The 16,735-nt window shown below is 40.2% G+C and overlaps 1 protein-coding gene and 1 pseudogene across 1 annotated transcript in view; one reads left to right on the forward strand and one right to left on the reverse strand.

Annotated features, from left to right (window-relative positions):
• The window catches only part of LOC124776746 (dynein axonemal heavy chain 7-like), an 881,127-nt gene that overhangs the window by 283,236 nt on the left and 581,156 nt on the right, over positions 1 to 16,735 (forward strand). Inside the window, 2 exon segments of the mRNA XM_047251871.1 lie at positions 139 to 284; positions 381 to 629. Coding sequence (XP_047107827.1) covers positions 139 to 284; positions 381 to 629 — 395 coding nt within the window.
• Positions 11,746 to 11,863, reverse strand: LOC124778224 (annotated as a pseudogene).

Consider the following 16,735-nt stretch of genomic DNA (forward strand, 5'->3'; position numbering starts at 1 on the left):
TGACACAACTAAGTTATTTTTCAGATGTGTCATCAAGCCTACAGTGTAATTTTATTTTTGTATTAAATTTGTTTCATGTATGTGCTACTATGTATTTTGCTGAGATGAAAGTGAAAATATAAAATTATGTGTTCTTAGGGATGCGAGCAGTGAAATCTGTGTTAACTGCAGCTGGAAACTTAAAACTGAAATATCCACAAGAATCAGAGGACATTCTAATGCTACGATCAATCAAGGATGTTAATTTGCCTAAGTTTCTTACACATGATCTTCCTTTATTCCAGGTATATAGTATTGTTTATGAATTAACTGTTGATACATTTCCAATTTATTGTTTTACAATACTGGAAATAAATGATGAAGCAAAAATAAATTTTCAGGGCATTACTTCAGATTTATTTCCTGGTGTAGAACTTCCAGCACCAGATTACACAATTTTAAACAGAGAAGTTGAGACAGCTTGTGAAACACACAACATACAGTGCACAGAACCTTTTCTTGAAAAGGTGCAGCAAATATATGAAATGATGATAGTACGACATGGTTTCATGATAGTTGGTTTTCCATTTGGTGGGAAAACTACAGCTTACCGCATGTTAGCTGCTGGTCTAGCACTGATTGAGGAAAAGGTAAGATAGTCAAGTGATAACAAATAAATCAGTAAGAAAATAATTTCTTGGTGCATGTGCAAACACTATAAGAGTATGGAAGCTATGTAATGGCAGAGTGTAAACTGTCCAAGGGGAGAGGAATGAAGTGGAGGATGAAGCCCTCTCACCCTCTCAGAAGGCTGCCATCCAGTGTCTTGAGTTCTGTGTTCTGAAAAAGCAGAAATGACAAAATGGTCATAGGAATTACTGATCTCTTTTGGTGTTGTGTTGTGAGGGAAATACTCAGACCTCATTAGGGGCATGCTTAGTCTCTTCACTCATTTGAAACTAAGAAAATAAAACAACAAGGAACACTCAACACATAGCAAAGCAGAGTACATAAAGCAAACAATTGTTTGATGAGGGTGGCAGAGTCATAAACATCATAGTTCAGGCCTGGCCTTTACTAGTATTCTAAGCAACCATAGTTCAAAACACTCTTCACCTGAAACTGGCATTCTGTGGTTGGTAATGACATATATATGGTAGTTCAGTCCCAGCATCCACCAACATACTAAGAAACTATAGTTCGAAACATATCCCCCCCCCCCACCCCCCCACCCACCACCCTCCTAACCTAAAAATACCATGATAAAGTGTCCACATAACACTCCTGAAAGGACGAAGTATTAGCAAGTAAAAATAAACTATTATGCACTTTCTTCTTTTTATATTAAAAGAAATTTAGTTTAGTTACAGTTAAGGTAGTTTATGGTCTATTTCAGTTATATAATATATAAAATAGATTAGTTACAGGTAAGGTAGTATATGCTCTATTTCAGTTTTATAATATATAAAAGAGATTGAAAATTCAATTTAGATTTTATGGTCTGCATCAGTTTTATAACATATGAAGGATATTGAAAATACTGTTCAGATTTTAGCTTTTGAGATGTGTTCAGATATTCCTACAGACAAGTGTAATTACAAATGTTCTGAAGTAGCATTGACTTGTGACAGTTGGATAAGAGAAACTAGTGCTCATATTGAAGGCATATAGATGGCTGTTTTCCCTTGCTGCATTTGCAAGGGAACAGGAAAGGGAATGGCTAGTAGTGGTACAAAGTACCATGTGCCATACACCATGTGATGGCTTGTGGAGTGTGTTTGGAAATGTAGGTGTGACATATTTGCTGTTGCGTGACTGGCACATTGAATGTTGTCAGTTATTTTCTATTAAGGTGTATACCAGTTAACATGTTGCTACATTAAATGTCTTTATTGTTGTATACAAGAATAGGATACAACATATTTCCTACCGTAAATCTAAATTGCACATTGCTGTAAAAGTAGAAACAATGTTTGAGAATTTTAAGGAACAAATTTTCGAAAGGTAAGAACAAAATCACAGTAAAAGTTAATTTGGATCTCATGCCAACAAAAAGACAGTAAGATCAGGAGAAACCAGTGAAAGATGTGAAACAGTTACCAAATTCTTCAACCAAAATGAACTGTAAATTACTAATATGCTGTTTTATCTGATTGTAATTTTCAAATGGCAGTAATACTGCATCTCATCAACCAGGTTTAGCCAAGAAGGGAAAAGTAATGACTCCAAATTTTTTACATGAAAACTCTTAAAGCCTTTTAAATAAAACAAACATTATTAACATTCTACATCTTTATTCTTAGTGTCTATATATTTATTTCTCAACATAGCTGCTCTGGCAATGAACACGTTTCTTCCAACAAGACATCAGTTTTTTGATATTAACAGTGTAGAATGTTTCACTTTGCTGATAGGGCCACAACCTCACCTCTGCTAGCACTGTTTCATCATTATCGGAGTGAATTCCTCAAAGGTGTTATTTGTTTTGAAGACAGATGAAAATTGGATGGAGACAAGTCGATTGTTGCAGATCCAGCAGTTCTTGTGTATGGTGTGGCATTGTAATACTGAATGAGAGGGTGCTCCATGTGTGGATGAACTCTTCAAATTCGAAACTCAACTAAAGTGCACGGTTTCTCACAAACCAACATTGTTACATTACACACTGCCATGTTATATGCTACAATTTGGAGCCCTCTAGTGCTTGAAGTCTGCAAATATGTGGTCATGAACAATAAAGATATAGAATGTTAATAATGTTTCCTTTCTTTAAAATGTTTTAAGAGTTTTCACATAGAAAATTCAAAGGCACTACTTTTCAGCATGCCCTTATACACTTTCGTAAGATCATAATTGGGCACTCAGTGACAGTTTACTTGATGACTGTTGACAATTAGTCCCCAGGATACACAGTAGATGACAAATTTAATTTTTGCTGAAAATATTATTCAATACTACAGATCAAGTTTTGTTTGCAAAGTATTCTACATCTAAATCTACATGGATATCTGCTAATCACACTTACTGTATTTACTCGACTCTAAGCCGCACTTTTTTCCGGTTTTTGTAATCCAAAAAATCGTCTGCGGCTTAGAATCGAGTGCAAAGCAAGCGGGAGTTCTGAAAAAAATTTGGTGGGTGCCGCCACGACTAACTTCTGCCGTCGAATATATGTAGCGCTACACAGGCATGCTTTGTAGGCACAAAGATAAATACTGGCACCAAAATCTCTGCGTCAGTAAATAAATTAAAAAAAAAAGTGGAAGACGAGCCTTTTTCCTCCGCCCAGAGTTTCGACCACTGTATTTTGGTACATTATCCAACGAAGTAAATACAAATTCTGTATTGTTGATCTTCGAATGTAGCAGCATTTCAATGTACTACGAAAATCCGACTGGCAAAACTGTTTGGGATGTTTGTCAATATGGCCAACTCTATGTTCTGAATTTTTTCCTACCTGTGAGAAGAGATGGTTGCTAATAGGAACTTTTATGAATTGTGAATCACATGCAGTATTCTCTTCACTATAAGATTAATATGAATATAAACATTTTGCCATGTATTGTTTCGTGTTTGCTACTATCTCATTTAAATCCTGTCTGCCTAATAAACTACGAAACTAGAGTGAGACAACAGCAAACGCAGAAGAATATACATATCGGGTCTACTATCTATGACTAAGGAATGACGTCATTGTTCAAAGCCAACGTGTTGTATCCCCTGCTGCACTAGACCCTACATATCATGTCATGTTTATATTCGTATTATTCTTATGCCTGATAATGATACAGTCAGAAATGAAGCACGGCAACTGACTAGATTTTTAAATCTAAGATGACTCTAATTTCTGTGCAGAATGTAATGAACTAAAGACGCCTGCAAAGATTTTCAAACGGAGAAAAATTTTCGCTAAAATTTCGTTCAGAACATCATCTATCATACGCAGTCTATTATTTGGTTCTTGTTGATCATTATCAAAGAAAGCAGTTGTGTAAGTAACAACAAATGTTTCGCTAATGAGACGATTCCACTCTATTTTTTATTTGTAAGCGGCGGTAGCGCGCACAAAAGCAAGCCACGCCGCGAGCGGCGACAGGCCGTAAACAGTCATTATCAGAATGCGACAACCAATGCATGACACAGTACAGTAATGCATTTTCAGCTTAGAGTGACGTAAACACCTATAACAAAGAAAACGGCGCTTATCAGATCAAAGAAAAATAAGCAATCAATTCAAACCAGACGAAGCATGTGAAAAAGGAAGGATATCCGTATAAATACGGACGGAGCGCGTGATGCGTAGCAATGGCTACCTGGTAAACCGTAACTGCTAAGCTTACGACTTGAACCAAACTACTGCAGCTGTATCATCATTCATTCGACCTAAATTGTGTCTCATATTACAATTAGACGAACTTTGTTTTGATTTGGAGGTGCGACCTAAAACTTTCTCTCCCCTTGAATTTCGAGTCTCAAATTTCAGTTGCGGCTTAGATTCGGGAAAATTTTTTTTCCTTGATTTCGAGTCTCATTTTTCAGGTGCGGCTTAGATTCGAGTGCGGCTTAGATTCGAGTAAATATGGTAATTGCCAGGCAATGGTAGCCCAGAGATTTTGTAACTAATACCTGGAAACAAAGTGATTTATCTTGGTTACAGAGAACTTCACTTAATGCAGCTAACCAGCTATAATCCAGGTTATGAAGATGCAGTATGAGTAACATTGCAGAATTCTTAACTTGGCAACAAATAACCAGTTTCCTGATTACAGTAGCAATGAGACAGGTCACATTACATATTAAATTCAGTTCATTGGCCAATAACTTCAATGAATCTGAAAAAAACAGATATCCATTACACCTACATGAAAAGGCATTGCCTGCTTGAACAGAATATATGAATTTTGTGAAAATGACTGTAAAAGAGACCAAAAAAATATTTAACCACTTTTCTAACAATAACAATTTATCAGTGTACTTTGGCCTCTGTAAAGAATTCACTACAGAGACAGCAATATTATATGACCTCACAAACTCAGTTTTGGCAGTTCTGATAGAATTAAACAAGAGAAATTGTGATGTTAATGTTTTCTGTGATCATTGCAACTTATTTGATTGTGTGGATCACATTACTCTGCAGGGGTGTCTAACAGGTGAAATAATATCCTAACAGTATAAAATGAAGGGCTACATTAACATATGATACCATAGAAATAAGTTTATATTGTAGTGTAGAAACATTAAATATGGTGTCCACAAGTTTTGGATCTTGACCTACATAAATTATTTACTCAGAAGAATGGAGTATTCTTCATAACAAATGTTACTGTATTTGCTGATGACACAATAATACATTCTGCTGAATGATGAGTATGACACTTGTCAAAATGTTGTTGTATCTCAACTTGCACCTGCCTGTAGAACCAAGATATTTTCATCAAATTAACCAAATGATGATGATCTTGCAAAAACTCATTTCATGTGCTTCTAAGTGAATAAAAGTGAGTTAAAGGTACCAGAAGCACAGATCAGTAGCCATGAAGCTCCATGTTTGAAGTTCCTTGACATCCAAATCGATAATAAAGTGAGGTGGCTCCATATTGTATATATGTTAACCAAAATGCTCAGTTTTGCATCTTTTTCACTTAGACCTGTAGACAGGCTTCCCTACATAATTTTCATGCTCTCCCGTCTATATTCTCAAACAAAAATCTATAACGGGTTAACTCTATAACAGGTTTATTGGTAGACATCAACTAGGAAACTGAAAATTATCAGATATTCAAAATTAAAGAGGAAGAATAACTTACTATCCACTCCTACAATTTACTAGAATATTTGGACTTCACTTTGCTCATGTAATTATACCAAAACAGCAAATTAATATAATAGAGGGAAACATTCCATGCGGAAAAAATATATTTAAAAACAAAGATGATGTGACTTACCATACGAAAGCACTGGCAGGTCGATAGAAACACAAACAGACACATACATACACACAAAATTCAAGCTTTCGCAAAAAACTGTTGCCTCATCAGGAAAGAGGGAAGGAGAGGGAAAGACGAAAGGAAGTGGGTTTTAAGGGAGAGGGTAAGGAGTCATTCCAATCCCGGGAGTGGAAAGACTTACCTTAGGGGGAAAAAAGGACGGGTATACGCTCACACACACACACACACACACACATATCCATCCACACATATACAGACACAAGCAGACATATTTAAAGACAAAGAGTTTGGGCAGAGATGTCAGTCGAGGCAGAAGTGCAGAGGCAAAGATGATGTTGAATGACAGGTGAGGTATGAGTGGCGGCAACTTGAAATTAGCGGAGATTGAGGCCTGGTGGGTAACGGGAAGAGAGGATATATTGAAGAGCAAGTTCCCATCTCCGGAGTTCGGATAGGTTGGTGTTGGTGGGAAGTATCCAGATAACCCGGACGGTGTAACACTGTGCCAAGATGTGCTGGCCGTGCACCAAGGCATGTTTAGCCACAGGGTGATCCTCATTACCAACAAACACTGTCTGCCTGTGTCCATTCATGCGAATGGACAGTTTGTTGCTGGTCATTCCCACATAGAATGCATCACAGTGTAGGCAGGTCAGTTGGTAAATCATGTGGGTGCTTTCACATGTGGCTCTGCCTTTGATCGTGTACACCTTCCGGGTTACAGGACTGGAGTAGGTGGTGGTGGGAGGGTGCATGGGACAGGTTTTACACCGGGGGCGGTTACAGGGATAGGAGCCAGAGGGTAGGGAAGGTGGTTTGGGGATTTCATAGGGATGAACTAACAGGTTACGAAGGTTAGGTGGATGGCGGAAAGACACTCTTGGTGGAGTGGGGAGGATTTCATGAAGGATGGATCTCATTTCAGGGCAGGATTTGAGGAAGTCGTATCCCTGCTGGACAGCCACATTCAGAGTCTGGTCCAGTCCCGGAAAGTATCCTGTCACAAGTGGGGCACTTTTGTGGTTCTTCTGTGGGGGATTCTGGGTTTGAGGGGATGAGGAAGTGGCTCTGGTTATTTGCTTCTGTACCAGGTCGGGAGGGTAGTTGCGGGATGCGAAAGCTGTTGTCAGGTTGTTGGTGTAATGGTTCAGGGATTCCAGACTGGGGCAGATTCGTTTGCCACGAAGACCTAGGCTGTAGGGAAGGGACCGTTTGATGTGGAATGGGTGGCAGCTGTCATAATAGAGGTACTGTTGCTTGTTGGTGGGTTTGATGTGGACGGACATGTGAAGCTGGCCATTGGACAGGTGGAGGTCAATGTCAAGGAAAGTGGCATGGGATTTGGAGTACGACCAGGTGAATCTGATGGAACCAAAGGAGTTGAGGTTGGAGAGGAAATTCAGGAGTTCTTCTTCACTGTGAGTCCAGATCATGAAGATGTTACCAATAAATCTGTACCAAACTTTGGGTTGGCAGGCCTGGGTAACCAAGAAGGCTTCCTCTAAGCAACCCATGAATAGGTTGGCGTACGAGGGGGCCATCCTGGTACCCATGGCTGTTCCCTTTAGTTGTTGGTATGTCTGGCCTTCAAAAGTGAAGAAGTTGTGGGTCAGGATGAAGCTGGCTAAGATGATGAGGAAAGAGGTTTTAGGTAGGGTGGCAGGTGATCGGTGTGAAAGGAAATGCTCCATCGCAGCGAGGCCCTGGACGTGAGGAATATTTGTGTATAAGGAAGTGGCATCAATGGTTACAAGGATGGTTTCCGGGGGTAACACATTGGGTAAGGATTCCAGGCGTTCGAGAAAGTGGTTGGTGTCTTTGATGAAGGATGGGAGACTGCATGTAATGAGTTGAAGGCGTTGATCTACGTAGGCAGAGATATGTTCTGTGGGGGCTTGGTAACCAGCTACAATGGGGCAGCCGGGATGATTGGGTTTGTGGATTTTAGGAAGAAGGTAGAAGGTGGGGGTGCGGGGTGTCGGTGGGGTCAGGAGCTTGATGGAGTCAGGTGAAAGGTTTTGCAGGGGGCCTAAGGTTCTGAGGATTCCTTGAAGCTCCGCCTGGACATCGGGAATGGGGTTACCTTGGCAAACTTTGTATGTGGTGTTGTCTGAAAGCTGACGCAGTCCCTCAGCCAATACTCCCGACGATCAAGTACCACGGTCGTGGAACCCTTGTCTGCCAGAAGAATGACAATGGATCGGTCAGCCTTCAGATCATGGATAGCCTGGGCTTCAGCAGTGGTGATGTTGGGAGTAGGATTAAGTTTTTTTTAAGAAGGATTGAGATGCAAGGCTGGAAGTCAGAAATTCCTGGAAGGTTTGGAGAGGGTGATTTTGAGGAAGAGGAGCTGGATCCCGCTGCGACGGAGGACGGAACTGTTCCAGGCAGGGTTCAATTTGGATGGTGTCTTGGGGAGTTGGATCATTAGGAGTAGGATTAGGATCATTTTTCTTCGTGGCAAAGTGATATTTCCAGCAGAGAGTACGACTGTAGGACAGTAAATCTTTGACGAGGGCTGTTTGGTTGAATCTGGGAGTGGGGCTGAAGGTGAGGCCTTTGGATAGGACAGAGGTTTCGGATTGGGAGAGAGGTTTGGAGGAAAGGTTAACTACTGAATTAGGGTGTTGTGGTTCCAGATTGTGTTGATTGGAATTTTGAGGTTTTGGAGGGAGTGGAGCTGGAAGTGGGAGATTGAGTAGATGGGAGAGACTGGGTTTGTGTGCAATGAGAGGAGGTTGAGGTTTGCTGGAAAGGTTGTGAAGGGTGAGTGAGTTGCCTTTCCGGAGGTGGGAAACCAGGAGATTGGATAATTTTTTGAGGTGGAGGGTGGCATGATGTTCTAATTTACGGTTGGCCTGTAGGAGGATGAACTGAACAGCCGGTGTGGATGTGGGAGAGGAAAGATTAAGGACTTTTATTAAGGATAGGAGTTGACGGGTGTGTTCATTGGCTGAGTTGATGTGTAGGTGAAGGATTAGGTGGGTGAGGGCAATGGATTGTTCAGTTTGGAACTGGTATAGGGACTGATGGAAAGAAGGGTTGCAGCCAGAGATGGGAACTTTAAGTGTGAGGCCTTTGGGGGTAATGCCAAATGTCAGACAAGCCTGAGAAAATAGAATATGGGAGCGTAATCTGGCTAGGGCGAAGGCATGTTTGCGGAGGGAATGTAAATAAAACTTAATGGGGTCGTTGTGAGGGTGATATGGTATTTGAAGGTGGAAAGTGTAACATGAGGAAATGAAAATGAAAATATATGGGGAGGGATACAGGTGGACTGGAAAGTAACTGGAGATCTGGTGTGAAAAAAGGCGAAAAGGTGTTGGTTACAGCTGGGCTATGTTGGACTTGGGTTGGTAGACAGCGATGTGCACAAAGGTTAGGTGGTTGTGTTGCCGCCAAAACACGTAAGAGGACGGAGAAATTCGGGAATATTTCGAAGAAACTGCGTGTAATATATTAAAAGGAGTGGTTTTGTGGTGGCAGATTATGAAAATGACGCTAACAATTGTCTGACGAAGAAATAATGACGTTAAAACCTGTGGGAAGCGGCTAAAAATTATCAGTGATGTGGGAAAAACGGAAATGGAAATAAAGCGAAAGTTATTACAACTAGCCGAACTAGGTGAAAGGAACTGTTTGTGAACTAGAAATGATGGATTTTATAGCGGCAGTAGTGTTGAAAGCGGCAAAAAAATTTTTTTGGTTCTGGTTTGGAAGTGGGTTACGTATTATTGAGTATATATAGGCGAGATAAAATTGTATAGCAGATTACGGTAAAAAGGAGAAGGTGAATACAAAGTGAAACTACTGGCAAAAACAGAAAGAGAAAATAAGACGACAGAAAAGATTTCGAAATGCAACAGTGACAATAACAAACGTAATTGTTGGGTTCAAATTAATGATATCAATATAATAGAGGGAAACATTCCACACGGGAAAAATATATTTAAAAACAAAGATGATGTGACTTACCATACGAAAGCACTGTCAGGTTAATAGAAACACAAACAGACACATACATACATACAAAATTCAAGCTTTCGCAACAAACTGTTGCCTCATCAGGAAAGAGGGAAGGAGATACTGTAAGATGATACACCCTTTAACAATAAAAAGAAAAACAATGTAGCAGGACAGGTTGTTCAATGTACTGGAAGAGAACTGTTTGAGTTTAGGACTTCTTCAGGAGCAAGAGAAAGAATGAATAACTGACTGATACAGCCTTGTAACATTAGCCATCTTGCTATGCAGGTATTGTAAACAAATAAAACAAGCAGAAAATACAGCTGTTATTTTTCCTTAAAGCATGTAGTTCAACTGTATGGTTGAATGATGATGATATCCTCTTGAATAAAATATTCTGGAGGTAAACATAGTTCTCCATTTGGATCTCAGTGCAAGGACTAGTTAGGAGAACGTTGTTATCAGGAAGAGCTGCTGGCATTCTATTGGTTAGAGCTGGAATGTTAGATTGCCTAATTGGTTAGACAGGTTAGTGAATTTAAAAAGGAAATTGAAAACTCAACAATATAAGGAAAATACTGATTGCTATTTACCATATAGGTGACATGTTTAAGTCACTGACAGGCACAATGAAAAAGACACTTACACGTTAGCTCTTGCCCAAAGCCAGCACCAGAAAAGGAAACACACACATTCATTCACCGAAGCAAGTCCACCTCATGCACACATTACCACCATCTCCAGCTGCTTGAACCAAAATGCGACTGTTACATGGAATGGAAGGAGCAGTGTGGAGGGGGCGAGGAAGGGATAGCAGGGTATGGGTGGATGGAGAGAAAATCACTTTCTGCCAGAGTGTGTAGGGATCAAACGGCCAACAGGCACAGCGTCAGGAGGCTGTGGGACAGGGTAGTTTGGGGGTGGGGTGGGGGGTGGAGGGGAGTGATAAAGAAGAGGAGGGGGAAGCAGAAAGACAGGGGGTGTACTGGCAGAGACTGGCACACAAAGAGGGTGACAGAATGAGAATAAGGAGGATGTGGGAACTGTTGGATGGAGGGTGTGGGGACAGTAGATTACCATAGGTTGAGGCCAGGTTAATTTCAGGAGTGGAGAATGTGTTGTAAGGATAGCTCCCATCTGTGCAGTTTAGAAAAGCTGTGATGGAGGGGAGGATCCATACGGCTTGGATAGTGAAATTGTTGTGTCCTCATCACCACTGTAGAGTCTTGTACCATAGGAATCTAGGGAGAGGATGTTTTCTGGTGGCCGGTATCCTTTTTCTGCAATGCAACTGCTCACATGTATTAACAGGGTTCTTTATTTACATACAGGAAGCTACTTATCTTTAAGGCATTGGCAGTGTGTTACTTGCAAGTCTGTCTTTGGTGTCTTTCCTGATATGTTTGATCCCGCACCTACTACCAATCTTCTTGCTACATCTTTTCTGACCAGTGTGCTGGTGACAGCTTACACCAGCACAGAAATAGTCACTGGATAGGTAGAAGATACATTTTGTGGAAATTACTGAAGTATAGTGGCAGGAGGAGGAGGACTTCTGGTCAAGTGAGTACAGGACTCTAAATGCAAATTCAGTTAGGGGAAATGCAAGAGTAGGACTAATAATGAATAAAAATAATAAAAGAAGAAGAGGCACTCCGTTTTCAGGCCACAAGTGGCCCATCGGGACCATCCGACCGCCATGTCATCCTCAGCTGAGGATGCAGATAGGAGGGGCATGTGGTCAGCACACCGCTCTCCCGGTCGTTATGATGGTTTTATTTGACCGGAGCCACTACTATTCGGTTGAGTAGCTCCTCAATTGGCATCACGAGGCTGAGCGCACCCTGAAAAATGCCAACAGCACATGGCAGCCCGGATGGTCACCCATCCAAGTGCTGGCCATGCCTGACAGCTCTTAACTTTGGTGATCTGACAGGAACCGGTGTATCCACTGCGGCAAGGCCGTTGACCATTAGAAAAAGAAGCACCTGTATTAATATCAAGACCACAGATGGAAAGCTGTACTAAGCAAAGAGGCTGAAACCTGGAAGGAATATATAGAACAAAGAGAACTCGAAGTATAGAAAGGAAAGAAGAAGTAGATGAAGAATAGATGTGAGATGTGATGCTGCAAGAATAATTTAACCAGAGCCTGAAAGATCTGAGTTGAAACAAGGCCCAATGAGTAGATGGTATTCCCACAGAATTACTGAGATCCTCTGGAAAGCCAGCCATGACACAACTATTCCACCTGTTGTACAGGATATGTGAGACAGGCAAAATACCCTCAGACTTCATTAACAATGTAATAATTCCAATTCCAAAGAAGGTAAGTGCTGACAGATGTGAATAGTTTAATTACCTAAGGGTGTTAATGTCCATGTAGATTTGCACCTGTGACCCAAATAATAAAAAAAGTAATTCCATCAAACAAAATCAGTCCAATTCATAAGAGTAGGTCCCATAAGGAAACCATGGCCATATGTTTTGCAACAAATATTCCACACAATAAGTAATATAGTGGAACAAATATTCCATAAAATAAGTGATGATGTTGCCCTTCAAAAAAAGCAGTCATGTCTTACCTCTGTTGGACAACACACTGCCAATCAGGTTGATTATAAGTAAAAATTATGTTAAATTAAGATCTCTATTAGTTGTTGTCAAAAGCAAAGCAAACTCTGTCAGAAACAGAAACTGCAGCTAAAAATAAAATTATTTAATAAATAAGGACAGAATTTCTATACCAGCACAACCTAACCAAGTACTACTTATAGACTTCAGTGCCAATTACGCTTGCTATCACAAGTTGCACAAATCTGTAACAGTTTTGGACAGCTGATCAGGTTTGTGAAGGTCTTTTTCCATCTGAGGCAGTATGTAGCTTTACAAATGGTAGGAACTTAGAATTATTGCCAGTGTTAGATAAAGATAAGCAATATTTATTGAATGAATTTACAGAAAAATAATCCTGTAATAGTAATTATTTGTGTTTATTGTTATTGTCTGCCAAATGCTGTTGGCAAGTGAGGTGCACTCAGCCCTTGTGAGGCACATTGAGGAGCTACTTGATTCAGAGGTAGCAGTTCTGGTCACAAAAACTGACAACAGCTGGAAGAACAGGCTGCTGACCACACATCCCTCCATATCGGCATCCAGTGATGCCTGTAGGCTGTGAATGACATGGTGGTCAGTCAGCACTGTTAGAGTCTTTCAAGACTTTTTGGACAGAGAGAGAGAGAGAGAATTGTTATTTAGTTTATCTGTGCCTTTTCTGGCTATCTATAGAATTTTTTGAATGTACAACACAATCTTCCACTGTAACAGAAACTGATGAAGTGAGGCTCACACCTTTTGTTGGGAAACCTGCTGTGTCCTATGTCAAGAGGAGGTAAGTGCGAAATGGTAGGATTCTACTGATCATTGGCAGTTCAAATAAGTGGCGAATAATGGTATTCCATAGTGAACTGGCAGTAAGGAAGGGAAGGCACCATGTGCACTCAGCAAGCACATGGGCTTCATTCAGCATGTTGAAGAGGCAATTTCAGTGGCCATTGAGGGGACTGAATACCACCAACTGTCAATTGTGGTACACTTGGGAAAAAGCTGTGCCTGTCGTGTGGGCTCCAAAGTCATACTTGGGTCATTCCAGTGACTGGCAGAGAAGTTTGAGAAGACCAGCCTTGCACATGGATTTTCAAAGAAGCTCTCAATTTGCAGCATTTTCCCCAAAACTGTTTGTGGCCCCTGTGGTTCTTGTCAAATAGAAGGTTTGAACCAGACGCTTTGAAGATTCTGTAACAAGCTAGCTGTGACTTTCTAGACTTGTACTGTGGGGTTGAGAACTATTTGGTCCCTCTAGATGGGACAGTGTGTACAGTATGGATAACAATATCTTTGGGAGACCCAGAAGTGTCAATAAAAGATCCAAGGAAAACCTGCCTTCAGGTAAGATTATTAAAATCCTTGTAATTAACTGCTGAAACATTTCCAACTAAGTGCCTGAGTTTGAAGTGCTCCTAAGAAGCATTGGAGCTCACATAACATTGTATAGAAGCTGGTTAAAATGATGTATTAACTACAGTGAGATTTTTGGGGAAAAATTAATTGTGTGTCCTTAGGGTAGGCTACTGGTAAGTGGAGGTGGTGAATTTGTCACAATACATTTGAATCTATACTCTGCAAATCACCACAAGGTGCCTGGCATAAGTTATGTCCCATTGTGTCCATTGTACAAATTATTAGGGTTTCTTGCCATTCCATTTGTGTATGGAGTGCAGGAAGAATGACTGTGTGAATGCTTCTGTGTGTGCAGTAATTATTCTAATCTTATCGTCATGATCCTTATGTGAGTAAAATGTAGGGTATTGTAGTTTAGTCCTAGAGGTATCATTTAAAGCTGGTTCTTAAAACTTTGTTAATAAACTTTCTTGAGATAGTTTATGTCTATCTTCAAGAGTCTTCCAATTCAGTTCCTTCAGTATGTCTGTGACACTCTCCCACAGATTAAACAAACCTGTAATTGTTCATGCAAGCCTTCTCTGTATATGTTTAAAGTCTCCAGTTAGTGGTATTTGGTATGGGTCCCACACATTTGAGCAATATTCTAAGCTGGGTCAGACGAGTGATTTGTAAGAAATCACCTTTGTAAACTGATTGCCCTTCCCCAGTATTCTACTACTACACTGAAATCTACCACCTGCTTCTTGCGCTGCCAAGAATGTCATCATTCCAATTAATATCCATATGATGTGTTACACATAGAGATACCTATGACTTGCCCAATTCCAACTGTGACTCATTGATAATATTATTGTAGGATACTAAGGTTCTTTTGTTTTGTAGGACAGTTTTACATTTCTGAACATTAAAAGCAAGTTGACAATCTTTGCACCACTTTGAAATCTTATCAAGGCCTGACTGAGTATTTATGCAGCTTCTTTCAGGCAGTACTTTATTACAGACAACTGCATCATCTGCAAAAATCGAAGTGAGTTCTACTGATGATGACTCTCCATCCAAGATGACGTGCTGCATCCTTCATAGCCAAAGTATTCATTCCAGCCACATATTTCACTTGATACCCCCTATGATCATACTTTTGTTAATAAGCACTGTTGTGGTACTGAGTCAAATGCCTTTCAGAAATAAAAAATACTGCATCTAACTGACTGCCTTCATCCAAATGTTCCAGCATGTCATATGACAAATGTGCGAGTTGGGTTTCGCATGATTGATTTTTTCGTAATCCACGCTGGTTGGCATTATGAAGGTCATTGTGTTCAAGATGCTTCATTATGTTTGGGCTCAGAATACGTTCTAAGAGTCTATAACAAATTGATGTCAAGGATATCGGACGGTAGTTTTGTGGATCACTTCCACTACTCTTCTTGCAAGTGTATGTCACCTGTGCTTTTTTCCAAGAACTGGGCACAGTTTTTTGTTCAAGGGATCTACTGTAGATTAGAGTTAGAAGAGGGGCTAACTCAGCCACAAATTCAGTGTAGAATTTGACACTGATTCCATCAGCCCCTGGAGCTTTGTTCAATTTTAACAATTTCAGCTGTTTCTCAACACTATACTAATACTTATTTCATTAATCTTTTCAGCAGTATGAGGATTTCTCTTGGGGTTTCCTATGTAAAGGAACATTTGAAAATGGATTTAAGCATTTCAGCTTTTTCTAGGGACTGGACCCTAATTTTTGTGCCACTAACAGCCTTGACATATGGCCAGAATTTTTTTGGTGCTGTGAAAGATCATTCGACAGTATTCTGCTGCGATAGTCATTGAAGGCATCATGTATTGCTCTCCTGACAACCAAACATGTCCATTTAGCATCACACTGATCATGCAATAATCTCTGGTTCCTTAGAAGTTTCTTTACAGTTGCTGTATGCCATGGAGGTTCCCATCCATTATGGACTGTTCTGCTGGGTACATATCTACCCAGGGCATGGTCAACTATTGTTTTAAACTTGAGCTGTAGTTCCTCTACATGTTCCTGCCATGTGCTGAAAGTTTCTCATTGAGATATGGCACTACTGATGTTTTGTCTAGTTTACTGAACATTTGTAACATTCTGCTTGTTTTAGTTGTCCTTTGTACTATGGATATCATTGTTGCCACAACTTATTGTAGGATACTAAGGTTCTTTTGTTTTGTAGGACAGTTTTACATTTCTGAACATTAAAAGCAAGTTGACAATCTTTGCACCACTTTGAAATCTTATCAAGGCCTGACTGAGTATTTATGCAGCTTCTTTCAGGCAGTACTTTATTACAGACAACTGCATCATCTGCAAAAATCGAAGTGAGTTCTACTGATGATGACTCTCCATCCAAGATGACGTGCTGCATCCTTCATAGCCAAAGTATTCATTCCAGCCACATATTTCACTTGATACCCCCTATGATCATACTTTTGTTAATAAGCACTGTTGTGGTACTGAGTCAAATGCCTTTCAGAAATAAAAAATACTGCATCTAACTGACTGCCTTCATCCAAATGTTCCAGCATGTCATATGACAAATGTGCGAGTTGGGTTTCGCATGATTGATTTTTTCGTAATCCACGCTGGTTGGCATTAGGAAGGTCATTGTGTTCAAGATGCTTCATTATGTTTGGGCTCAGAATACGTTCTAAGAGTCTATAACAAATTGATGTCAAGGATATCGGACGGTAGTTTTGTGGATCACTTCCACTACTCTTCTTGCAAGTGTATGTCACCTGTGCTTTTTTCCAAGAACTGGGCACAGTTTTTTGTTCAAGGGATCTACTGTAGATTAGAGTTAGAAGAGGGGCTAACTCAGCCACAAATTCAGTGTAGAATTTGACACTGA

The sequence above is a fragment of the Schistocerca piceifrons genome, chromosome 2, assembly GCF_021461385.2.
Source record: "Schistocerca piceifrons isolate TAMUIC-IGC-003096 chromosome 2, iqSchPice1.1, whole genome shotgun sequence".
NCBI lineage: Eukaryota > Metazoa > Arthropoda > Insecta > Orthoptera > Acrididae > Schistocerca > Schistocerca piceifrons.